This window comes from Aphelocoma coerulescens, chromosome 17 (genome assembly GCF_041296385.1).
Source record: "Aphelocoma coerulescens isolate FSJ_1873_10779 chromosome 17, UR_Acoe_1.0, whole genome shotgun sequence".
Classification (NCBI taxonomy): Eukaryota; Metazoa; Chordata; class Aves; order Passeriformes; family Corvidae; genus Aphelocoma; species Aphelocoma coerulescens.
This window is the reverse complement of record NC_091030.1, coordinates 10,974,685-11,000,380: the sequence shown is the minus strand read 5'-3', so window position 1 is coordinate 11,000,380 and position 25,696 is coordinate 10,974,685. Positions and strand designations below refer to the sequence as shown.

Here is a 25,696-nt window from a genome sequence, read left to right as displayed (position 1 = left end):
AAAAGCTTTGGACTGCTTTAATCCCAAGCATCCAGACTATGCTACCAACCAGCACTGAAATGGCCACTCCAGTCAGTGGTCATCTCTCTTTAGAAAGGAATAAGCTTCTGAGTTAAAATAGAAAATAATGGTAACACAACAATAGTAAATAATTAGAGGCATTAATATTCCTTGAAGAGATCATAGACCATAAAGGAAAGGTACAAAAAACTTTAAAAGCCTGAGGCATACTGAATTGCTAGTGTAATATAGTTAGACGTAGGTTTTTTTCTGACATTCACTTTTATGATGGAAATAATGTATCATCATAATAGCAACTACTTGTTCATGTCTTAACTTGAACAGAACTAGTTTTAATACAGTATCTTTAGACCTCTTTATTTGTCCTTAGGTTAATTCAAGCTTTCTCATATTGGTTTCCTGCAATTCTACAAAACCCAAAGATCTTCAAAACTGACTGACAAATTTCAAACAAACCCATTATTACAGTATGATATAGCATTCTTATGATGTCAATGACATACAGTGACTGAAACAACCATTTGGTTTCCTAAACTGTAAAAAAACCAACATTTTTATGTTGCGAAGTTTCACCTTTAATTTTGCTAATTTCTTTGCAGGATTCCCTGCAAGTTATAAAGGCAGGTTTTACATTCATTCATTTGACAAATCTTTTTTTAAACCTGGAGGTGATAGCTAATAACATTCCAGACACAGAGAGTTCCATAATAGCAAATTTTTAGAAAGGTTCTAGGAAAATTGCAAGAATTCCCAGCATTCAGATGAGAAACAGGCTTTATATTACCTGGACAAGTAGCAAGAATCATTACAAAATGCACTGAAGTTCAGCTAAATAATGAATTCCCAATCTGCATTAGAGTGTTTTAAGAGCTTGCTTGAATTTGGGCAATTTTATTTTCCTTTATTTCTGGTATCGAGCTGTTTCCTGACACAGATGACCTAGGAAGTACTAAGAAAGGAGTCCCTCAGCGCTACAGTGAATGCGTCTGCTGTCTCGGCTTGCGCCCGCCCGAGTGCCTGGGATGAACATCCCTCCCTGCATCCCTGAGCACGCTGTGACGAGATGTTAAGGCAGGAAGTGGCCGCCCCCCCGCCCCCCCCTCATTTCGGGGCCGAGTCCCGTGCAGTTACACACCCTCACTCTCACTTGATCTAACAAACCGGGCCCGCGTTCCTCGCGGTCTCCCGAATTTCCCCTTAACCCCGGCATTAGCGTTGTCTCGCGGCTGAAATGCGGCTTCCCACAAGGCCAGGTCCCGCACCGTGGGCGGGGAGGGCTCAGCCGGGGTGGCCGAAGCACGAAGCTCCTCCCGGCAGCCCCGCTGCTGCGGCGGCCCGGGGGCGGAGGCAGCTCGCCCGTCCAACCAGCGCCCGGCAGCTCGCCGCTGCTTTGCCTTCTCTCTCCCTTTCCCGGCTAGGATAAGCCTGCCACAAAGAGCAAGGGTTCAAATGAGGCTGCTCCGGGCCGCTTAAGGGACGGCCGGGAGCGCCGAGCACCCCGCGGGAAGGTACCAGTTCGGACGCAGGGCTCAGCCTGGGCTGCCGAGCCCAGAACGCTCTTGAGCAAGAAAAACGCAGAGGAGGAAAGGAATTGCGCTTCTGTCCCAAGAACGTCCCATCTAGTCCCAGCACGGCACACGCGGACTGCGGGTCGCCGAGGCGATGTCACCGCGGTCAGGCCGCGCCGGCAACTGCTGATGGGAGCGGCCGAGGAGCGGAGGGAGAAAGCCGAGGAGACAGGGTAAGGACGGGCAGTACCGGTGGATTGCGGGACGTGTGCGGCTGGTTCAGTACGCATGGCTCCAAGGAGCTCCTGCTGTACGGAGCCACCCAGCTAATGTACGCTTATCAGAGTAGGACTGCTCCCTAAGATAAAGCAGCAAGCCTGTTTTGTTGAGTATTAACTCAAACAAAAAATACCCCCAAACCCCCCCAAAAAAATCCGTCACCTATTAAAATAAAAGTTGTAAAGATAGCTGAGACATTACATGCCAGGCAATGAAAGCTCTGATATTATTTTCAAGAATACGATTTTATTAAAAAAAACCCAAAAAAACCCAACTTACTTATTTTTGCACATAACTTTGATCGTCACACTTCCTTAAACTTGCCTTCCAAGAGTTTTTCTAGGACATAGTATTTCCTAAAGGAGTATCTGTATTAAAAATTATTAAATCTCCATTCAGTCTTTTTTACACTCATCTCTGATTAGGGAGATACAAAAGTTTCTGATACTTTAACAGTCTATAAAGCAAATATTTGAAGTATTTCACAAAAACATAATTTAAAAAAGAAACTAGCATTTATGAGTACATTAATGTAGGCATCAAACTATTACACGATCTAACAGCTATTTTTCACGGGTAAAAGGAGTCACATTTATTAAAATATGAATCTGTTTAAAGGCTGTTATGGACAATGTGCATGCACACATACGAGCACACACAGTATGAGCACTTTCTGGTAGTGATTGGATTAAATGAAAATAAGGTGAGGCCGCTGTTAAGGGAAGCAACAACAAAAGCAGTGCTCTCTTTCAGTAATTACATTCCACATCTATGACAGAACTTCTGTAAAGACAAAGAACAATCCACAAACAACACAACTGAAATTCTTGGTAATCAAGAAGAAAATTTGTACTTCTTGTAACTAAAAAAAAGCTTTTGCCAAAACTTAAAGAAAGTTACATGGCAACAAAAGGTACATAATCTTCTGCAGTTTCTTGCAGCAACTTACAGTATTTCAAAACAAAAGTTCTCTAAGAGCTCACGAAGACACTCTCGTTCTGAAGCGTTGCTTTAGTCATCCATTCACCTCATTAGAAAAAGTATTACCTTTTAAGAAAACGGAACTTGTGCTTGAACCAAAATTTCACCAGTTTTAAGTGGGCAGAAAATCTGTCAAGATAATGTATTCTAACACAAAGAATCTTAAAGGAATTAATTGGTCAATGCCAGTGTGGCGCTTTTTACAAGGGAAGCAAGTAACTACTGGCAAACCCCCCAAAAGTTATTCCCTCCAGAAGTTTGGAACTAAATTTCTCAATTCAGTTTAGTATCATGTTTTCATAACTAAAACTGCATGCTACTATGTGTCAGCCCTTTCCTATGTATTTACTTTAAAATTTCAAGCCCAACTTTAAAGTTTTTTCAATACATGTGGTATACATATTACTGTACATATTACTGTACATATACTGTGTATTTCCACTGTGAATTGCTGTTTCCTTTTACAAAACTGAAAACAAAAATCAGTATCTAGGTTTTTCACAGCAATACTTTTCATCTAAAAGTCAAGATGTGAGTTTATTCTAAAAGAAACCTCTCCTTAGAAAAGAACAAACTTCACATTAAGTCTGAAGATTACCTTTGAGAGGTAAAAATTGAGAGAATAAATTAATATAATTCCATGGAAGAAAATGTGAGGAGTAAAAACAGCATGAGCTCTAAGACAAGGGGCAGGGAGTAGGAAAGCAAGCAGATTCAAAAAATTCATGCTTGTCTGTCTTATCACAATGGTGTTGTGAAATCCAGATCGTATTACTGGCTTGGTGCCTGGAACATGCCAGCTAACTGTAAGTCCACAAACACTGGCTATCAAAGGATTCTGCAGAAGCAAAAACCTAAGATTTGTTAAAAAAAATGCAAAACCAAGCCCTCTGATCTTTGCATAGCAGGATTTTACATTTTCAACACCCTTGCTTCATTTGCTTTTATAATGCAATTAAAATGTAAAACTGCATTAATCTAAAAACACCTTTTAGTATCAAAAAGTATTAAACAGTCAAGATGTGTTGCTAGCTGTTCATGTTTCTTCTTTAGAATGCACACTTATCAAATTATGTATGACTTCACAATAAAATACAGCAGTTTATCTTTTTGAGAATAAATGCTGTCATAGCTAACACTATGCCTTTTGTGAACATGCCTTCCTTTATATGCCTCAGTGCTTGAGGACTCTGCACAAAAGATGGCATATCAGGTATGGAGGAAAAGCCAGCCCATCAGGAGTCCTAGCCTCATTTTATTAAATATGACCAGCACAAAAGAGCTGATTAACCCACAGAGCTGAATTTTGGTTTAGTGTAGCTGAATGAGCTCATCTGTATGTATGGTATCATTTTTTCTTCATCGTCAAAGCAACCATTTCAGAAAATACAAGTGTTATGCAAAAGTGTGTATGTCATCCTTTTTATATGTGTGTTTTTCATCTATCTGGGTATTTCTAAAAGGCTTTGATGTGTGAGAGTAATTACAGTGCATTCAGTTCTGGCACGCTGCACCTATACAAATTTAACAATCCAGCCTCTAGACTGTAAGCCCTTCCTGAGTCAGAGCAATTTGTAGAGATGGAAATAAATGCTGAGTGTTGGACCTTGCCTATCCACTCTTTAATTAAATGAAAGTCACCTATTACAAAAAAACCCAAACCCCCCCAAAAAATCCCAACCCGCACCACAAAAATAAAACACTATACAGAAAATGGAGTGAAATAATTAAAAAAATTAACCCCCACAATCCTGAAATTAACTTCTAAGGTATGTAATACTCTGTGAGTCTTTTTAGGGAGGCAGAGTGACGATTATTGTAAAAACAACAGTTGTTATCCCAAAGATACAATGACTTAAATGGAGAATCCTATTTTATTTTGACAGCTTCTGAGCACTCCTGCTTAAGTCTAAGTCATGTAGGAAACCTACTGCATCACCTTGTTCACAAAAATTATCATAGCCCAGTAAACTAGTCATGCCTCCTTAGTTCCTCAGCTGCAACATACAAGCCATTAAAAATCTTTTCTAACTTGTTAAAGTGATATTTGCTGCTGTCTGCATCATATACCAGGTTCTATCAGTTCCACAAACCGAACTGGTAGTGTTTTTTCTTATCTTTGCAGTAAACTCAACTATACTGCAGTCCAAATAGCTACTCAAGTCCCCAGAAATGCTCTCGTGTAACGTGAGTTTTAGCACAGAAAATTGCCTTCTCTGTAAAGGAGTCTCTCCAAGGGTAGTGAGTGTCACGTATCACGTGTTCAAAAGCTGCCTTTCTATGAATGCATCACACTGTCACACCTATGTTTCTCTGGCTTTGTAGCAGTTTACTACACACAGAAATACAGTAATATTTGAAATAGCAGCAAGAAGCAATTCTACTGCTTTTACCTACTGGGATCTGTTATGGTCCTTATCTGTAGAAATAACCCATAATAATGCAATTTAAGATACAAAACTTCTATTCTGGTATGAAATCCAGGGAATTAGTTTACCCATTTGTCTTAGTTAAGGTTTTCCACACAAGATTCACACAGATCATTATTTTGCTTTTGTACTTTTCCAAAATGCTATAGAGCAGATGACATCTTAAGTATCAAAACCCTTCCTCCTTAAACTGACTTGTAATGCTAAGCAACACATAATAAAGTTCAGTGCTCAGCCACCATCCAGTAGTCTTCCTACTGCTTTGGCTCTACTTTTTGCAGGACCCTGAAAAGCACAGGTGTAAAACGGACATAGTATAAACTCCTAGACACAAATGCCAATCTCTCAATGGTTGAAAGACTCAACATTGCAAAACCACTTGAGATCTAGATGCAAGTGTGTTGACAATATATACTCAGGCTTTCATATACACATTTCTTGCCAGAGTAATAAGGCAAGTGTCTCTTTTATGAACAAATTAATTCAACAAAAAACAGCCATAGCAAAAAAAAAAAAAAAAAAAAAAGGCAAGCTACTGGCTTAATGATTTTATGATTGTTATGATAAGTCATATTTTTCATCTGATGGAGATGGACCTTCACTTGTACACAGAAATGTCATAGGCAAAATATTTCATAAAACCTGAGACAGTTAACCAGTCTCTTTAGTAAAAATGAGATCCCCCAAGGCATGACATCAAAGCCAGCAGATAATGAAAAAAGATATACAATTTGGATTATCCAATATGATGCATATTTTAAGTAGCTGAAACCCAAAAAGACCATAGTGCTGACATTGCTACCTTTAATGCTCCTTCTTAAGGCAAGCTGATTGAAAACAGAAGTGAGTATTTGCCAAACAGTAATATTTTTGCATGTAAAAATATTTTTACCTTTGTAATTTCAGGATCATGACAGTGATTAAACAAGAGGTTGTGAAACATCTATAAAATTTTATATTGTAAAACACTAAAATCTTCTTGAAATAGATAAATTTCAAGATATTTGTAAAAATCAAAAGGTAACATTTTGACTAATGAAAAGGGGCATATAAGCAAGACAGAATACAGGACAGAAAAATGTTTCAAAGGAAAGCCAAAGTAAGATTTTATTTACTTTTTCTGTCTAAAAGACAGAAAAAGCAATCAAATGCTGAAACATCCAATATCCCTTTCAGAAAGTTTATTTCCTCTTTTGTCACCAGATCATGAAAACATCCTGACTTGGGTAAACAATGAATGAGCAAACCACCTACTTCTAATTATATACACAGATACACAAACATCTGGTATACAAGCTGAAATTTTAATCAAAGCACTTCTGCTGGCTAGGAGTGTAAAGCTGGGACAGTTATATGCCACACAACAATGCTGCCAAACATTTTCATACAAATGCAGTTATACTGGCAGAAGACAAACAGGAAAAAAAAGCATTTCGCCTGAATAAAAAGTAAAATATACTGCCTAGTAGAGCAGACATGCACAAAACTGGGGTTTGGTGCATCTGCACTATGGCAAGTTTCTCCCAACTCAATTGCCATGAAAAGTGCTTTTATGAGTACTGAACAGCTAGGATCTAGAAATGGAATAATAAAATTACTTCAGTCTAATTACAAGCTCCATTTGATGTTTAATCAAAATAATTTATTTTTAAGTGTGCTTCATTCACCTGTGTTTTGTTGGTATGCTTGTATGTTAAAGTTTTGTCAGTATGCATGAGGATAAGAGACAGACGCGCTGTATTTCCAGTAATTAAGAAAATTTGCCCCAGACCTGCAAGCGTGCTTTTAGGTTGAAAAGTCTACAGCTGCCTAAGTGGAATTCTGCACTGGGAACAAATACAGCCCTAGTAAGGTAGTTTCCTCCCAGGCCACTGCAGAAGAGCTACTGGCAGAGGGTGAGAGGAAGGGAGCCAGAGAAACTGGAAGAACTGAATGATCAGCAAGCAATGGCAGCAGTCAAGTACAAGGAGCATCAGCAATTACTGGGCACAGGAGAAAACTGAAAGCTAATGTCCTAGACATCAGATATGTTCTTCCTCTCACCTGGAAAGGAATCCTAATGTCCTAAGAATCAGATGTTCTGCTACTCAAAGAGGAAGGTATTAAAAAAGCGTTAAATCCTTCCTTAAAATTGTTTCTCTGGCTTCCCTCCCTAGCTCCTCCATTCCAGGAAGCTTTTTTGTCCCTGGAAGATTAATCATTGAGAGTTGTTCAAATGACCATGTTGTGAACTCCATTTTAATCCAACTGCAGAGACGAAGGAATGCCATTTATTCATGTGGTCCTTCACAATATGCAACAAATAGGCCTCATTCTAAACACTTTTTTTTTTAAGCCAAACAAGTACAGACAATAAGAGACTTAGGAAATTATCATAAACAGACTGCAAGAAGGAGAACAGCTGATGACAGTATGGTTCTCGTTTCTGTTTGTACTGGGGCATTCTCTTACCAGCGTGATTTTCCTTCCACTGATTTTTCTTGTAAGAAGAACATCTTCGAAAAGGTAACACACAGGCAGGATAATGACAGACAAACATTTCAGCACAGTCTCATCATGCTGATGTTATTCACTGGTGGCCTGCCATCTGCAACCGGTGGTCAAACCCTAGAACAGGCTTCCTAGAGAGGGGTCACCCACATGGTCAGGCAGTGAGACTAGATGATCATTAAGATGATATGTTATAATGAGGCTGATGAACTCTGTCCCATTATTTTCTTACACAGTTCTTAAAAAAAATTGGGAGGAAAGATCTGTTAGATGTTGCCCTTTCTTCAGCTCAGAAAAGTATGGGTACCCCAAAGCCATGCTCAATTAAAGATATGAGATGCTGTAACATCTGAGCTGTAACAGAAGTGAACTCTGAGGAAAAAATTAGTTTCTTTTCCATGGTCACAGTAAGTACAGGTTTAGAGGGGGGAAAAAAGGATATTAAAATTCCAACAGTGAAATAAAACTGTTTTACACCTATATGCAAGAGACATTTGCAAAACCAGTCATCTGTGCAGGAACATGAGGCTTGGAAAACTGCCCGGTTTTCCAAGTGTGACCTGCTGTGCAAATGCTGATTATGCAAGTTAAAGCTGTCTGAGGTGAATTTACGTTCCCTGTTTTCCAGGGCTCCAAATAGCATTGCTTTACTTACAGAAACCGTGTCAAACTCCAGATTTTCACCTGACATGTTTTCAAGATTTTTGAAAAGTTCTGTACAGCACAATTCCTTTCTACTTGCAAAATGAAAATGAGTTTATTCCAAATAAGAAACTGAGGCAAAAAGATATATCCAAAAGTTTTAAGAAGGATTAAGTCCTGGTCACTTTGTTTGAGTCTTTTACAGAAACATCTATGGTTTATTTCACAAAAACAGAAAAATATGAATGACAACCATATCTCTTCTCAGTATGAATAATTAAGGATGCATATCCATTATTAGCTTGAAATTAAAAAAAAAAAAAAATCTCCTAAAAGTCAGCAGCTGCCTAGAGTCATAAAACAGTTTAGATTGGATGGGACCTTATCTTTGTCATACAAAGCAAGTCTAGTTTCAGCATTAGATCAGATTGCTCATAGCCTTACCTAAATCAAAACTTCATGTATTTCCAGGAATGGAGAATCTACCACCTATTTGGGTGACTGCTTCAGTCCTCAGTCACCCTCACAGTGAAGCTCATTTTTTAATAAAACCCAATTTTTTCCTGAGGTAATTTGTATCCACCATATACTTTCACTGTGCACTTCCAAAAAGAAATTGATCTTTATGAACACCCATTAAGTAGCTGAAGAGAGCAGTAAGATGTCTTTTTTTACCTTCTCTTCTGGAGGCTACACAAACCGCGCTCTTCCTGCTACTCTTCATACATCGTGTCTGCCAGCCTCCAGCTATCCATGCTGTGCGTACTCAGCTGGACTCACTCCAGTTTCTCACAGCTGTTACTATCACCATTTCATGTAATTTTAAAAAAGTTATGGTACTAAAAATGTAAGGTGATAGATACTTAAATACTGAAGGGTTATTCCATGTGAAATGTTTTACAAGCAAAGAAAAACAGGATGGCAACACCACCTTGGTTAAAAAGTCTTTTTATACACTGAAAAAACTCCACACTGCATTTTTCATTCATTTAAGAAAACTAGGTTGCTTATGAGTATTAAAATTCAACAACAAAAAAGCTTTAGAAATACATGACATCAAAGTGCTGTTCAAGTGGCTGATCAGAGAGTGGTTTGTGAAATGGGTATTTCTGGCAGCAGTGACAATGCTAAACCCATGTTTCCGAGTGTACTGTTGCCTATAGAGTTCTGGTATTGACTTATTTTTAAGAGATTGTGAAGGCCCCAGCTTTCCACCTTGAATATGAATCTGCGTGGAGAACTAAGTTCGGGTAATTTCACCAAAGGGGAACTGTTGCAGTATGCCTGTAGACAGTACCAGCTGATTTAGATCCCTGTGCACCATACACAGATGCAGCTATTTTTCCCCTTTCATGAAGGAACTCTGAAGTGAGATGACCAGGCTGAGTGTAGAGACAGTGTCTCCAGTGAGAGTCACAGTAAATGTTTTGGTTGTAAATTCTACTAGTCTGGAAAAATAACAGATTTTACTGCCTATAATATCTGAGTAGTAGAGTTTTTAATTTACAGTTATTAAGGACTACTGTAAAATAAGTTTTTCCTTTTTTTTTTAACAATGGAGGTTCAATACTGCTGAATAAAGCGAAATTGTTACATGTCACCTAAGCTGTATCTCTTGCAATATATACGCAGTTATAAAATACTGCAAATTAACTATTTGATATTTTTAGAACTTCTAGCAGCATTAATACGCATATTAATTTGCACTGTTTACATTTAAAGGTTGTATTTGTAACTGTAAGAAATGGAAAGTGTAATTAATATTTAAATGAAAACACCTATCTTGGAAACTTTTGTGGTACTTGCCTGGAAGGACTCTTCAAATCCTTGTATTTATTGCTTACTTTCTTATGGTTCTTGGCAGGCTTTAGATGAACTAGCAACTGGTAACTACAGTTCTGACCATAGAAAGATAGAACTAATCCCCATGATGTCCACTTTAATCAACAGAAGTTGATGCTGGACAAGAAAAATACCTCATCTGTACTCATAGTTTTATAAGTTTTAGAAGAGATTATAATTTGTAAATCCACACTGATTTCCTACTCCTTACTTACTGTTAAATTTATTTTAAAACAGATTTTAGGAAGTTCTTTGCAGAAGAATATTTGACCAGAACTAGAGGATCATGATGACAACAAGATTCATCTGTTTAATGCTAGTAACTGTCGTGGGAGTTACTACAAGGGAAACACAGGAATTTGAAGGCAATGACAAGGAAAAAGATCAAGAATTCATTTATATGAACAGATATAAGCGTTCCAGTGACACACAGGACAAATGCACTTACACCTTTATTGTACCTCAGCAGAGAGTGACAGGTGCCATTTGTGTAAATTCTAAGGAGCCTGAAGTTTTGCTTGAAAACAGGGTAAATAAACAAGAATTACAGTTACTTAACAATGAACTTCTTAAACAAAAGAGACAAATAGAAACTCTCCAGCAACTGGTAGAGGTGGATGGTGGAATTGTTAATGAAGTTAAACTCTTAAGAAAAGAGAGCAGAAATATGAATTCTCGTGTCACACAACTCTACATGCAGCTATTACATGAAATTATCCGAAAACGTGATAACGCCTTAGAACTTTCTCAACTTGAAAATAAGATTTTGAACCAAACTGCAGATATGTTGCAGCTTGCAAACAAATACAAAGACTTAGAGCACAAGTATCAACATTTGATGTCAATTGCCAATAACCAGACAATAATAATTGCCCAGCTGGAAGAACACTGTCAAAGAATGCCATCCATAAAGCCACTGCCACAAACTCCACAACCACCAATTAAAGTGTACCATCCTCCTACTTACAATCGTATTAATAACCAGATATCTACTAATGAGATTCAAAGTGATCAGAACTTAAAGGTTCTGCCACCTACCTTACCAACCATGCCTGCAGTTACTAGTATTCCAACTTCAACTGATAAACCATCTGGTAAGTAGTATTACTGATACATTTACTTCAGTTTATGCTAATATGCAGTGGGCAGCATTTTAATTGTAATAATCAAAAATGCAGTCAGAATTTATTTAGCTGGCAAATTTTACATATATGCTGTAGTACAAACACAGAAAGAAAGCAAAAAAAATGAACTGTGAATGTCTAAGACTCAGATGCACTAGCCCCACAGATTTTCTCATGCTACTTTGCCTAGACAAACCCATTTTTATTATATGTATGAGATAAAGGACTTTCAAAAAATCTTACTAATCAAGTCATCTAAGTTTTATTTACCTTTGCTCAAGACTGAACTGCTACAAGTCATGACATGTGAAGGAGTTTGACACTGTGTAAACATTTATGAAGTTACTACAAATTTGTTGATTTAGCATATGATAATGTGCTTGTGTAATTAACAAAGGAATACATAGTTGCTGTGTATCTTACTTGGGGCACTTGTGCTCTAGACAGGAGCAGAAGGAAGCAAATGGTGGAATAGTAAGGGATATTATACAGACGTTATGAAGAGTCTTAGGAGTTCTGCCACAAACAAGATTAGATTATGTGAAATCACATTAGGGAACAACTGATCTACATGATTACAAAAGTAACAGGTAAAGAATTCAGTTTCACCTATGGTCCCACATTTGAAAAAAAACCATACTCAAAACAGTTCAGGTATGTGTTCCATACAAGAAAGGTCTGCTCTTCACTGTGTGGACGACATACCTTCTTCAGAAAAAAGACAGGGAGTCACAGATCTCTGAACTCAGAGCTAACTGAAATAGAGTAATGCAGGGGAACTGCACTCCGTGTATTTCATGGCTATTTGCAACATACTCCAAAGGACATCAATAAACTTTTTAGGATTATCAAATAATTTGATCTGCCACATGTTAAACTGCCACATGTTAAAAACCAAACCAAAAGACCCCCAGCTTGTTTCTCCATGGAAATACTCACAATGAAAAAAACTTGAGTAAGGTCTCTCAGTTGAAAGCACTGAGTCTCTTAAGTCTTTAAAGTCTCTAAAACATTTTGCTACAAAGCAGCATTTTCATGGAATTGCCAAAGATGAGCTCACCAAAGCCTGCATTGTGGCATGCAGAACCTCTGCCAGAAATATCACAATTCTGATCTATTATATAAGGAAAAATTCTCAGAAGAAAATCAGGTCTACTACAACTCCTCTGGAGCAATACACTATGGACTCTTTAATAATTACATTTTTACTTCAATCTCAAAGTAGGTTCAAGCTTTCAACAGTATTCCCGTATCTTTCTGGAAGTGAAATACCTTTCCCCTTCATTCCCTTACTCTTTGAAAACTTGTTAATTGGTGCACATCCTCCTTGTGCTTTCAAGTCCTTAAACTGGAGCTGAGGATTCACTATCAAACAGCAGAACAGAAAAGTTACCTCAGGTGCACAGTACTTTTGCTGATCTATCCTCATATATTTTCCTGCTTTTGGAGAGTAAAACGCTAATTTGGAACCAGTTTGCAACCCTGTAGAACTCCCAGATCTTCACCTGAAGAAGTGCTGGTTATTCAGCAATTTTTCACATTGATCTCCTGAGGTCTCTTTGGCAGTCCACAATTCTAAGATTTGACATCTGCTCCTTCTCCCTGGATTACGTAATTTATCAGAAAAAGAAGTTTCATGCTTCTTCTGCACAAGTTGATTATAATATTCTCTTATTTTCTCACTTGCAGCTTTTTATTTGTTCAAGCAGATTTCCAACAATTGAAGTTAAGCTAATTAAGTTTTATTTCCAGGGTATCCTCCTTCCCCTCTCCTCACATTTCTTTTCAGTCAAGAAACATTTAATACTTTTTCCTCATCCTCCAGAATGTTCTCCATTCACAAAGCACATCTCAAACAAAACCCTTCCTTACAATTAATGCCATAAAAGATGCTTTAGTTGGGTATCCGGACCCTCAAAAAGACACCCACAAGCGACATCCTACAAACCAAATAAAACCCACCACCACAACTGCCCAGCCACTGGAAAAAATCCACCCATACTTTATCCAGTCCTTTCCATACTATGTGTTGAGTTCTCAACCTTAGCCAAAGCTCCTGGCTGTACTAACCATCTGATCACAGCCAACCTGTGCAATGAAAACCAAAGCAAAATACAAGAAAAATAATGAATGTCTTCTATTAATCTGTTGACAGCCTTCCTTTCTCAAAAAGTAGTAGACCAATATTCTCTCTTTATCACAGTCTTACTACAGTCTTACTACTCTCAGTAGCTTTACTATAAACTTTGCCAACACTGTTTGTTTTCTGGTTGTGGTTTTTTTGTTGGTTTTTTTTGGTAGGTGCCCCATTCCTGGAAGTGTCCAAGACCAGGCTGTATGGGGCTTGAAGCAACCTGGTCTAGTGGAAGATGTCCATGCCTGTGGAAAGGAGGTGGAATGAGATGAGCTTTAAGACCCCTTCCAACCCAAGCCTTTCTGCGATTCTACGACTCCCTAGAGACAATTTTATCAAAACTACCTACCTTAAAGTCAGGGTGTTCTCGCTTTTTCAAGGGAAAATACCTTAGTGAAAATTTTGAAAAGTTACTATCTGACAAAAAACCACTTATCATGGAAAAATAGTGGCAAATTCTACTTTGACATACTTCTAAAAGTTCATCTTAAATCACTTTCAGAAAAAAGAATTGTGTGCAGTAGAGCACTGCTGCCATGTGCCATATAAGAAACTGCAAGATTAGAACGGTGTAAATACTATACTGCATACTGCTATATATTTATTTTTACGAAGACAAGATCAAAGCTCTTTGACTATTTTAGGAGTTTCTTCAATAATGACTTTCTTTTTTATTTTTAGTAAGTGCCACTACATACATATTGTGATAAAATAAACCAGAGCAATTTAAATTATTAGTACTCATTAACATTTTCTTCCCCCCTCTCATAATGAGCCGTGCAACTGTGTGACAGAGCACAGCATCTGCATCTTAACTTCCAGAAATCTAAACAGTTAGCCACAAAAGAAATGGAGAAGGGGCTTAGAAGCACAATTCCAGGTACAGTCTCTGATTATGACTGAGGCAACAAGAACACAGCATTCATTAGCCACAGAACAAAGACTTGGATTGCCTCTTTGTACACTGACTTGCCGATTAAAAGAGTTAAAAAGACAAAAAAACCGTAATCTCCAAAACACTGAGATCATTTTTATAAAACTAATTTATTTCTAAGTCATTTGCTAAGTACCATTACTAGTGTTGGACAGGGAATTACGAAAAAGCATAGGACTGAGATAATTTAAAACAGAAATTACTCTTGATAGCAGTATATGCTTTGGTAGGGCTCCTAATGAGAAGATCTGACAAGCCTGACTCCTTCAGTGAGTAAGCCTTACTCCTTCAGTGGGCAGGGAGAATCAATCCAGGGGCTCTAATCTCTAATCCTGAGGATTCTTTTTGGCTTCACTCTTCTGCTCAGGAAGCAGCTGGGGGAGTCTATCTGCAGATATCAACACAGATGCTAAATCATTTATATCTGAATTTCTCAGACTCATTAAAATGGAATCTATCTTACCACTGGAGAAAACGTCTTAAAAAATCAGGAATATAAGATACTTTAAAAAAGCGTAAGCTTTTTCTACTGAAATGAAGGAAAAAATGCATTCTCTCTCCTTCTGAAAACAAGACTTTGTTAACTGCTATGTCTGTGAATGCAAAGCATTTTAAGAGTCTTCTCATTTATATAAAGTTTCTCTCACAAGCACTCCACATTAAAAAAAAACCCCACTTAATTTCTATGTTACATTGTAATTTATTAAGGCAGCACTAAGACCTACAATCAGAATTTATGTTGTTGCTTCCACTGTTAATGTCTGTGCCAGTGACATTTTTGGGGATCTAAAAAGCTGAATTTCTCAAAGACAGAATAAAGGTCAAACTTACTGTTTTGTTTTGAAGGAAATTCTTACTGATCTATGGAGTCATTCATATTTAGTTTCTTTGAAGATATAATAGATGGTAAAAGTACCAGTACAGCTGCCTTAAAAAAATAATTTTTTAGAAAATCTACGTTTAGCAATAATTCATTGTGATATGTTCCAGAAATAAAGTTACAATAAATGCACCTGTCTGAAAACACTTGGTGGATACTCGTCCTTCAATAAGAGGAAAAACAAATACGGTATTGAGTGAAACCCATCTACTATAAAAAGCTACCAGTTCAAATACTGCCCTGCATTAAAGATATGCTCAATGGCAGTTTGATGCAGAGCCCTTCTGTTTTGACACAGGGCCCTGGAGAGACTGTCTGCAAGCATTAGAAGACGGCCATGACACAAGCTCCATCTATCTTGTAAAACCAGAAAACACAAACCAGCTGATGCAGGTTTGGTGTGACCAACGGCATGACCCCGGTGGCTGGACCGTCATTCAGAGACGTCTGGATGGCTCTGTCAACTTTTTCAGGAACTGGGAGACATACAAGGTTAGGACGAGAGAGCCAGCTAATGTTTTCCACCCTCTAAAACTTATAGGTAAAGTTAATTTAAAGGGTGATTTTAGAGTCTGGCCAAGAGCCTACTTGAAAAAGAACTTGCGTGTTTATCCTTACAGAAGAGGAAGTCCCTATAAAATAAGTTACTGCAGTTTTCTACTTAAGAATACACTCATATTTACCACTAACACAGATGCAGGATATTAACATGCTTCTCTTGCTTCCTTTACAGCAAGGATTTGGTAATATAGATGGAGAATATTGGCTTGGATTAGAAAACATTTACTGGTTAACAAATCAAGGCAACTACAAACTGCTCATAACAATGGAAGACTGGTCAGGTCGAAAAGTATTTGCTGAGTATGCCAGCTTCAGACTGGAGCCTGAGAGCGAGTACTACAAGCTGAGACTGGGACGCTACAACGGCAACGCGGGAGATTCTTTCACTTGGCACAATGGCAAACAGTTCACCACGCTAGACAGGGACCATGACGTATATACAGGTAGGAGGTCACTCTCAGCTGCCTTTCCATTTTTGCGTTTATATCCCACCCCCCCTCTTTTAATATTTTTTTTTTGAAAAAGGAAAAATACTTAGTTATACATACAAAGAAAGAAATTGCACTTACAAAGGGATTTGTCAGTTAGTACCTTATGAAGTACAAACAGATGTGTCAACCCTTACACATGCTAACACCAAAACTAAAAGTCATTTACACTCGACAAGGGTCTGTAAAATATCCTATGGAGGGTTTTTTGAGACAGTAACACACACTGATTTTCAGGCAAGAGAGAGTAACAAGAAGGATTCTATCTGTAGAATGTAACTACTTAGCTGGTTCCTGAAGAAGCCTAAGTTCACCTTGTATCACAGGATATCTACGTGTTAAACATACAGTTAGTAAAAAAAAAACAAAAAAACCCAAAACAACCAACCAACCAAGTTTTGTACATAGCTTGCTTGCTTTAAGACTTTTCACTTATTTCTCAGACTGAACTGGAGCTTTCCTTTGCAGGTAACTGTGCTCATTACCAGAAGGGAGGATGGTGGTACAATGCGTGTGCTCACTCAAATCTCAATGGGGTCTGGTATCGTGGAGGACACTACCGCAGTCGATATCAGGATGGTGTTTACTGGGCTGAATTCCGGGGAGGATCATATTCACTAAAGAAAGTTGTTATGATGATAAGACCTAACCCTAACACATTTCACTGAAATAACTCTTCTCTTGGTTTGCTTTATTGCTCTAAAAATCACATAAAGCTATGATGTTATTACCTGAAATTATCTTTTCAGAAATAAGGAATGTAAGATACTGTACATTTATTGATATGGGGGCTTGTATATTATATTTTCAAGAATCATCCCAGGAAAAAGAGCTGATGAAAAAAAAGGAACTGTAATAACATTCAGAACACGTCTTGGTACTACTAGAACTCACAGTTTAGATGAAAACTGTAGATAAACTGCCGGGTTTTTATTCCCTGTAAATTAAGTCTGGATGATAAAAATATTGCCACCACATTTAAGTATTTTTGTATGTTATGTATAAATATTCTCAAATACAGGAAATATTACAAACTGTACAGCAAGAGTTTTATTATTGTTATTATAAGCAATCATTTGACACAGGAATCATATCCTTTGAACTATGTAGCCGGTATACGTACATTAGTGTGATGATTATGTAATCTTTATTAACTACCATGAATAAAGTTAGTATATAATTCTGTTTTGAGAGCAGATACTCAAACTGTTACCGTCCTCATAAATCTGGCCTTTTCCCTTCACTAAGAGCATTTAAATAATCTGCTCCTATAAAAATTCACCATTAATTCAAATATTTTAGATTAAAAACACTAATTATTTTTCTTACCAAAATGAAGTAATTACTTGCATATGGAAATTAATCCAGATTTATAACAGGTATTATGTGCTATATAGCCAACATATTATACTACACAACTGTTACAGTATTTTGTACCTGACTTCAGTGATTACCTGCTGTGTAGCCTCTGTAATCAGAAATGGCTGGATATAAATTAAAGGGTCTATCCAACTTTGCAGGCAAATGATGGATGCCAATTTATAAGCTATTTAATATCCTTAGCCTTTAGATAAAAATTATATAGAGAACTTATCAGTAGCCAAGAGAAGTTATTTTTAACGTATTTCACAGTTATAACATTACTGTCAAATTATTAAATAGAATTACTCAATTTATATTTAGAGGTCAGTCACACTTATGAAATACAGACTGCCATAATTCTAATATTCTTCTGAGATAGGTTTCTATAACAGCTTGTTAACACACCCATTACAAAACAGCAACTACTACAAAAAATACAAGTTAAAGAATGCATAAAAGAGGCAGAGTAAAAGCCTCCAGAAGTTCAACGTATTGTTTGGTCAGCCTGTAAGACACTGAGCGTTTGTGTGTGTTTGCATACTTTTCCCTTAATACCTCATCACATCTTTACCACAGTATGATGTGTGATTTAGCATGTGTTGTATATAACTGAAAGTAGGGTTTTTAATATATTAGATTACCCCTGTAATATTGTAATCCCTTAATAAAGTAACAAATGTTATTTTGACATGTTCAGATTTCATCCTATTGTAGTTCACATTACTTCACATCAGTCTGATTCAAACAAACTCTGATACGCAACCGCTGTTCACATGTGTGAAGTGTTTAAATATCTCAACATAAAAACCAAAACAATTTTCAGCTGAGAAAAATACAGAATTTCCACACAGCCCAAGGAGGAACAACTTTTTGTAGGTTAAATGAAATGAATGCCCGAAATTTTCAAATGGTATTCAAGCTTTACCTTCCACGGGTTTGTCTACTGAATTCTGGAAAATACTTAAGTTTTAGATAAGAAATATTAAATGCACCTAAGCATATTCAATGGCCCTAAATCCTGGCTGCAATGCTCTTACAACTAGTAGCATTACGCCTACTTCATGCTTGGCTTGAGGAAAGAACACAGAGAACTTCAGGTGTCCATTGTGCAGATCGCAAAAATGAGGCATTCCCTAGAAAAGCTATTACCGTTGCTCTTCTGTAGCTGGAGATATGGCTGCAGATACATCTTCATAGTATACACTCATAATAGGCTTTAAACCCATGTCCAAGTTAACAGTCTTTTGTTAAAATAATCGCATTTCTTAACCTTTATACCTAAAAGGTGAATGATTTACCTAGATACTCATCCATGTAATTAAAAAAGATAATGCACAGAAGTCTGTTCATGATTACCTGGAGATACCACATCTGAGAACAGAACTTACTAATTTTTTACATAAAATTTGCATAAAACAATTTTAAACACAGAGCCTGGCACATCAGAAACAATTAAACACTAGAAATTTGGAACTTATACTGTGAAGTTATTGGCAAGTATATTGGTAGAAATAACGGATTTGCAAAATTTCACTATGCTTATTTTTTAAAAAATTCACACAACAGAACTCAGTTTCCACTAAGCCCATCTACTATAATAGATGACATTACTATAAACTGTGAAAGGCCTTAGTTTTTGCTGTTTCCCTAATTATTTCCAAAGGTTTCAATTATATTATTTCATCGCTCCCCAAATGTACATCTTTGACAACACTGCAGTCTAAAAATCCAATACAATACACTTTCCTATCATTAGCAAAAGCACCTTAGGTGAGTTTATACAAGAGAGAATTTCAGCACTATGGAGAAGATTTCTAACAACTTCAATTCTCCTGTAAACCTCCATTTCAAGAAGTGCCATAGGAATAGTCCTGCAACAGCAAACTCCTAGAAATTGAGGTTGCTCTTCTGAATTTTTGAAATATCTCTACCTTTTTCAGAAGAGTAAAGAAAATGCTGTCAAACGAATACATTATCTATGTATCAGGAATGAAATAGTGGGGCTCCACTTACAGTATTTAGACAAAAAGCTGTCACAAAATTGATGTTACCTCAGACAAGACTAGTTATTTTGTATACACATTTCCAAAGAATTTTTTCCTGAAACTGTTCTACTGTCATTCAAAGTTTCCAGATTTAGCCCCACTGTTGTATTCCAAGGAGAAAAAAGCAAACAGTGCAACAAATCTATAGATTATAATATCATACCCATCTTTCTTTGTTCTACAGCATACAGAGACAACCTAAAAGATCACCAGCCATGAAGACAAGAAAGAGCTGTAGCTAGCAATTACACCCATGAATTTTCAAAACAATGTGACTGCTATTTTTTCCTAAATCACACTGTGGCTGAACACTTCCAACAGTCCACATCACAGCCTTGCCAATCCCATGATTTGTTTTTTTCTTTCCTTCTCTCTCTAAAATTGAAAGACCTGTCTGAAAACAACACTGCTGGATGTTTTAAACGTAGTAAGGAATATATTAGTTTCTCATATTATAGCCTGGTTGGAAACATAAGAGCAGTTGTCTGCTGTATTCATCTGGTTACACAAAATGTCCAACTGCATCTCTTAGAATGCAGGGAAAGCTTTACTTTACAAGAACAGCAACACTGCCTAGTCTTTGTAATCAGCAGGGAGAGGGTCTCTCATGTATGAAACGCCAGATACAACATAAGCAGGAGGATTCAAAGTCTCACGGAGACTGGCTAGAAACCAGCAGGAATTTCAGATTCAATCCTGTAATTCAGTAACATGCCGACTTTTTCCTTTCACTTTCATTACCCAAGTATTTTATTAGGCTTGTAACACTTAAGTTCATTTCAGAAATATTTTAAATCTTATCTAGAAGTGGCTTGGAGTGATGTAATAATAACTGGATAGTATTAAAACACTTCTTACACAAGGCTGTGAGCCAATTCTATAAACCGGAGTACCTGGAAAACTTAAGAGGCAGTTTTAATTTCCCAGTACATTCTCCAGCTCATTTCAAACAATCTCAGGCTTCCCATTCTCTAATAACTAAGTAACTTCTTGCAGTGAGACAAGAGGCTGTACAGCAAAAAACAGGATTCCCATGAACTCTGCAAATCTTCACACCTTGTCACTCTCATTCAATTGTTTTATATTCAGTAGTTACTCCTAAAATCAGCTATTAGTCTACTTGTTCATTTAAACAGAATAAAGAAGCTGTTCTGTAAGTAATGTTGTCTTCCTTGAGAAGACATTCATTCACTGAAACAATATTCTCTTTTGATAAGCTAATATTCATTCAAACCTGAAGTTATTTACAAAGCAGTTTCAATAACTCAAACCAAGTTTTCAAGACAGTTTTAAAAGCATGGCCATTAGGAATGGCTGTCAAATTTATTAAATAAGAAGTATTTTAGATAAGCAGTGCTGATTGTTTTCCACAGCGAGTTGTACTGGGACTCATGCTGCTCGACCTATTCATAAGTGATCTGAAAATGGGAATGAACAGTGGAACAAAAATCTGCTAATGATATTAGCTAATTGAGAGGAGCAAAGAGAAGGGCAGACTGATAGGAATTACAGAAGGATTTATGAGAAACTGCTTGAACAGTAAAACAGAAGATGAAAATCTACAGACAGCGTTACATACAAGGGGAAAAAAAAATCCTGACTTTCCATATAAAACAAAAAAAGTAAACCAGTGCCAATAAAGGCATAATCTTAGCATTACAATAAACAGTTCATTATTGCTACTAAACTTTGAGGTTAAGTAGAGCACAAAAAGCTTCCTGAAGCTAAGTGCATAAAATCTATCCTGCATTTCTATCTTGAATTTTGCAAGCAGTGCACTCCATGTGCACCCTCTTCCCCTAAAAAAGGATACAGGACTGACACGCTGCCCAGGCAAGTTGTCAAGGATGCCAAGTGGCATCTGCACCAGGCATGATCAAGTAACCCAAGGACTCTTCCTTTTGGAAGAGGGGTAACTGAAGATTTACTGCGAAGGCAACAAATAATGACTGAAGTCCATAATGTCAGGAGTAGCCTCAAGCTGCGTAAGGAACAAGGTAGGATTTATCTAGTGAAGGTAAAAAATACCATGTTCAATTCAAGCAAAAGAATGTGGTACTGGAGAGAGCTGAGGAAATCCTGCCAGCTGGGTGCTGTGCACGCAAGTTTACACGTGTTTAAAGTGAGAGTGCACGTGTTCACAGAAGATAAATCTATTGAGGCATTAGAGGTTACTATAACAGAGACAGCAATTCTGGCCAAGGAAGGCTAAGCAGAATTCTTGAGCTCTTGTTACCCAGGGTCAGCAATTTAAAAACATTCATCCTTTTTACCTGCAGTTTAGCATCTTACTAAATCACTAATAAAGCCAGAAAATAGTTCATTATATTGGACTACCTTCATTAACAATAACCTTTATGCAGAAATATTCCCAGGCGAAAACACTGACCAAAAAACCAATTCATCAAATGGCTACTTGGTGCATGTCACAAAAGAAAAGGAGACAGTATCAAGACTGGACAGCATTTTAACTGTAGGTCTCCCTTTTAATACACCTTCACATTGACTTACATGTGTATTTATTCAGCACCTGAGAGAAAAACTCCTACAAGAAGCATGTATAGCCTAAAAATCTCAATCTGACCTAATTTTTCTAAATATGAAATGGAGTGAACCATATCTGCTTCATATGGTGTTCTTCAGGTGCACAACACGGTACATTAGCACTTGTCTGTCAATGAGCTACAGATAAATAAGGTAATTGTTCACACTCACCTAAATATGGAATTGTAGGAACCATTTTTAAGCTTCTGATGTACTCTCGTGTCCTTTTATAATTATCTTCTTTAGACAGTAAATAGTCTAACTTCTCAAAGGTAGTCTTGTCTTTCCGATTCAAAAGCTACAGAGAAAACGGAGATCATAAAATTTTTGAAGACAAATTCACACAAACCCAACAATCAATAACCTGTTGAATTGCCCAGAGTAAAGGAAAGCATAGTCTAGTTATGACTAACTTTATCATCATCACACAAAGCAGCTCAATGTTTGAAAACGTGCTGTTAAAAAAAAGGCAATTCAGTGTAAGTCGAGCTATGAAAAAATATGACCATTATTTCTGACTAATTTGTCAAGGATTCTCATATCACGACATCAGTTTTGAATAACTTCAGCAATATTAAACTTTTAGAGAAAAAGTATGTTGTTATACAGTCACCAACGTTCTCGTAACTTAGAGTTGCTAAAAATCCTCTGAATTTAAAAGTACAAACAGCAATGGAAAATGCTCTAAATAAATGCAAATTATGCCATTTCAACAGTACCTTATCAAAGGTATGACAAAACTATTCAGAAGAAAGTATATGGAAAGTAAACCATTGTGATATTAAATCCACGTTTTCTATTTCTTAGACTTATTACAGACAACTGGAAAAACATTTAGGAATTAAAAAATCCTAGTGAGAGGAGGCTGAAAAGTAAACATAAAATACGCAACTGTAGCTATAAAAACACATTCCCTGTGTCAGCTGGTTTAAGAAACCCCAGCAATATTTTTAAGATTGTTTTAAAAGCCAGTCAAGCTGGAGTGAGTGGAGAATTATGGCACTGTACTCTGGCTTCTTGCATGTGTTCTTTCTGACAAGAGACAGCTGCTCCATAGCACATTCCTTCATATCCCTTTTCCCCTGGAAAATTCCAGTTCTTGTACTAAGCTTTAATAAAAAAATAACATAAAAAAGATAAATAATGTTAATAAAAAAATAACAAAAAGGATAGAAATGAATGTATCAGAATAATTTTGCTGTTTTCTTTTAATCAGCACAGAGAATTGCTAGAGGCCCTGCCACTGCAATGTATTGCATTTTTGAACTACTGTGCCTACAAAGAGCCTGGCACCTCTTTAGGTCTAAGTCAAATTAGTCACATAGTTCATTTCATACAAGAGCAATTTTCCCTATTTAAGTTCCAGCTTCATCAAGCTGCTCAAAACACCAGGCACTTTTTTATTAGACTATAACTTTATTCTGAGCAATCAAGTCATAAAATAGTTGCAAGCATTTAAAAAGCTTGATAAACTTACCTAAGACTTAAATATAGCCATCTTTATTTATAAGCTCTGAACAGCCAGTGTGATCCATGGTGTGTGGAATACTTAATTGATGAGAATTACCCAAACCTTTGTACAGTTAAGTGTTTCATACAATAGAAATAACCTATAACTGTGTATTCCTCTTTAAAGAAATACTTAAATTTACTTTAAGTTTTTCTAAGAAGTTCTGCCTTCCAGGGACAGAGTTTCTGAAAACAGAATTATCAATGCTTTTAATTTCTAAAATAAATAAGAATTGAAATGCATCACACAATAATCACAAAATTAATGCTTGTATATTTGTAACATGCCTTTTTCCTTCCTTTTAGGTAATGGATTAAATGATACACTATGTTTTGGATAAGGGGACAATGATGCATGTTCTGTACAAGGGTGTTCTAAGGTTACTTATCAACGGAAGTCTTCTTGAGCATATAACCAGTGGCTTCTAGAACACATAGGAAATCAGGAAATTTACAGGAAAATAGATTGTTTACAAATACGCATCCAAAACTCTACTTTTCACAAAACATGTAACAGCCCACTACTTCTGCTACCACAGTACCACAAAAACATAAAAGCATCTTCTTCCAGAGTTTACAATATGACAAATTCCAAAGAAACTCAGAATTCAAACAAGACAGAAGGGACAATGGTCAAGGCAATACTTACAGCCCAAGTTTTGGTCAGCCTGAAGATAGGTGCGCTTTGCAGTGCTGACACCACAGACATAAGAGAATGAAGATTATTCAGTTCCAGAAGCTTCTGAAAAAAGGGAGTAATAGCTTTTAGCACACTGAAAATGGAAGCAGGATTAATTAATACCAAAGTTGCATTAATAAACCATGATTTTTTTATTAATAAAATACAAATTTTTCATTTACGACTATAGATAACAGTATTATCCAATGCTGTCATGTGCAAGATTCTTAAGACCACTTTAAAGTAGCCATTTTTTTACAAGTATACCCATCAACATAATAGGCATTTCAGTTTAGAGAATACAAACTGTATTTGATTTCAGTTTGTTATTTTCTAAGGTTGTTCCCTCAGGAACAGAAAATAGGAAAAAAGTATTTGATGCATTGATCTTGAAAATTTATGGTTTTTTGGAAATTAAAGATTTAATCAAGCAAAAACATTACATAAAGATGCTGACAATCCTCTCAGAATTAACACAACTTTTGCCTTTGTAATCTCTTTTATAGGAAAAATTTACCTCACTTCAATGTACTTTAAATTTACTCTGTGTGTTGACAATTACTCAAAACACACAGAGCTCAGGAAGACAGTATTTTGGAATACAGCTGTCAAGATGATAATGCTTGCTACAACAAGAATAAAAATGTAAAATAGAAAAATGAGAACTGCTGTCACGTAGCTTCTTTGTAAAGCTTAAAAAGAGGCTGGATTCATCCTTGAGTGATCCATTTACTCACTGCTCAGAAGCATTTAAGGAAGATCTGGACTTTATGGAGGGAAAAGCAAGAAAAGGAAAAAAAGCAAGAGAATGAAAGAGGGCAGTGTTCCCCCTTGTGCAGGCTAAAAAAACCCCAAACAAGCACCACAACTCATTTCTAAGAGCAACCTAGGACCTCCAAGTTGAACATGCTCCTATTACTTGGACTATTTTTTTGTGCCAGTAACTTACACAGATTAATATTCTTCTATAAGTACAAAAGTTCTAAGTAAATTGATTGGAAATATGCACAATACAAAAACTGTTTTGTACTACACGGAAAATATTATTTTAATTACCTACACAATTTCACATTTATTTATATACCTACACAATTTAATTACATACACAATTTCACACATACAAAATTAGCACTCAGGACTTTGATCCAAGTGCTGTGTCACTCAGGGTCATATAAAACAGAATCACCACAGGTTGTGGAAGAGATAAATATTTTTAAATTTGTTTGTTTGTTTTAAAGTTAAGA

At 36.7% G+C, this 25,696-nt stretch overlaps 2 protein-coding genes across 10 annotated transcripts in view; one reads left to right on the top strand and one right to left on the bottom strand.

The window, feature by feature from the left end:
- RALGPS1 (Ral GEF with PH domain and SH3 binding motif 1) overlaps positions 1-25,696 on the bottom strand; it is an 86,830-nt gene that overhangs the window by 47,784 nt on the left and 13,350 nt on the right. For 8 of the 9 annotated variants that reach the window (XR_011155623.1, XM_069031955.1, XM_069031950.1 and 5 more), the window contains 2 exons: positions 24,423-24,515; positions 22,436-22,562 (listed from right to left, as the gene is read on the bottom strand). Coding sequence is in view for 8 of the 9 variants with exons in the window: in XM_069031955.1 (XP_068888056.1) it covers positions 22,436-22,562; positions 24,423-24,515 (220 nt within the window). In the remaining variant the exon portion in view is untranslated. The remainder of the gene's footprint in view (positions 1-22,435; positions 22,563-24,422; positions 24,516-25,696) is intronic. The other variant, XM_069031954.1, reaches the window with a different exon arrangement.
- On the top strand, positions 1,390-18,363 carry ANGPTL2 (angiopoietin like 2). The gene is made up of 5 exons (XM_069031959.1): positions 1,390-1,762; positions 10,430-11,286; positions 15,563-15,756; positions 15,998-16,268; positions 16,782-18,363. The coding sequence occupies exons 2-5, from the start codon at positions 10,479-10,481 to the stop codon at positions 16,979-16,981; spliced, it is 1,473 nt and encodes a 490-aa protein (XP_068888060.1). The 5' UTR covers positions 1,390-1,762; positions 10,430-10,478; the 3' UTR covers positions 16,982-18,363.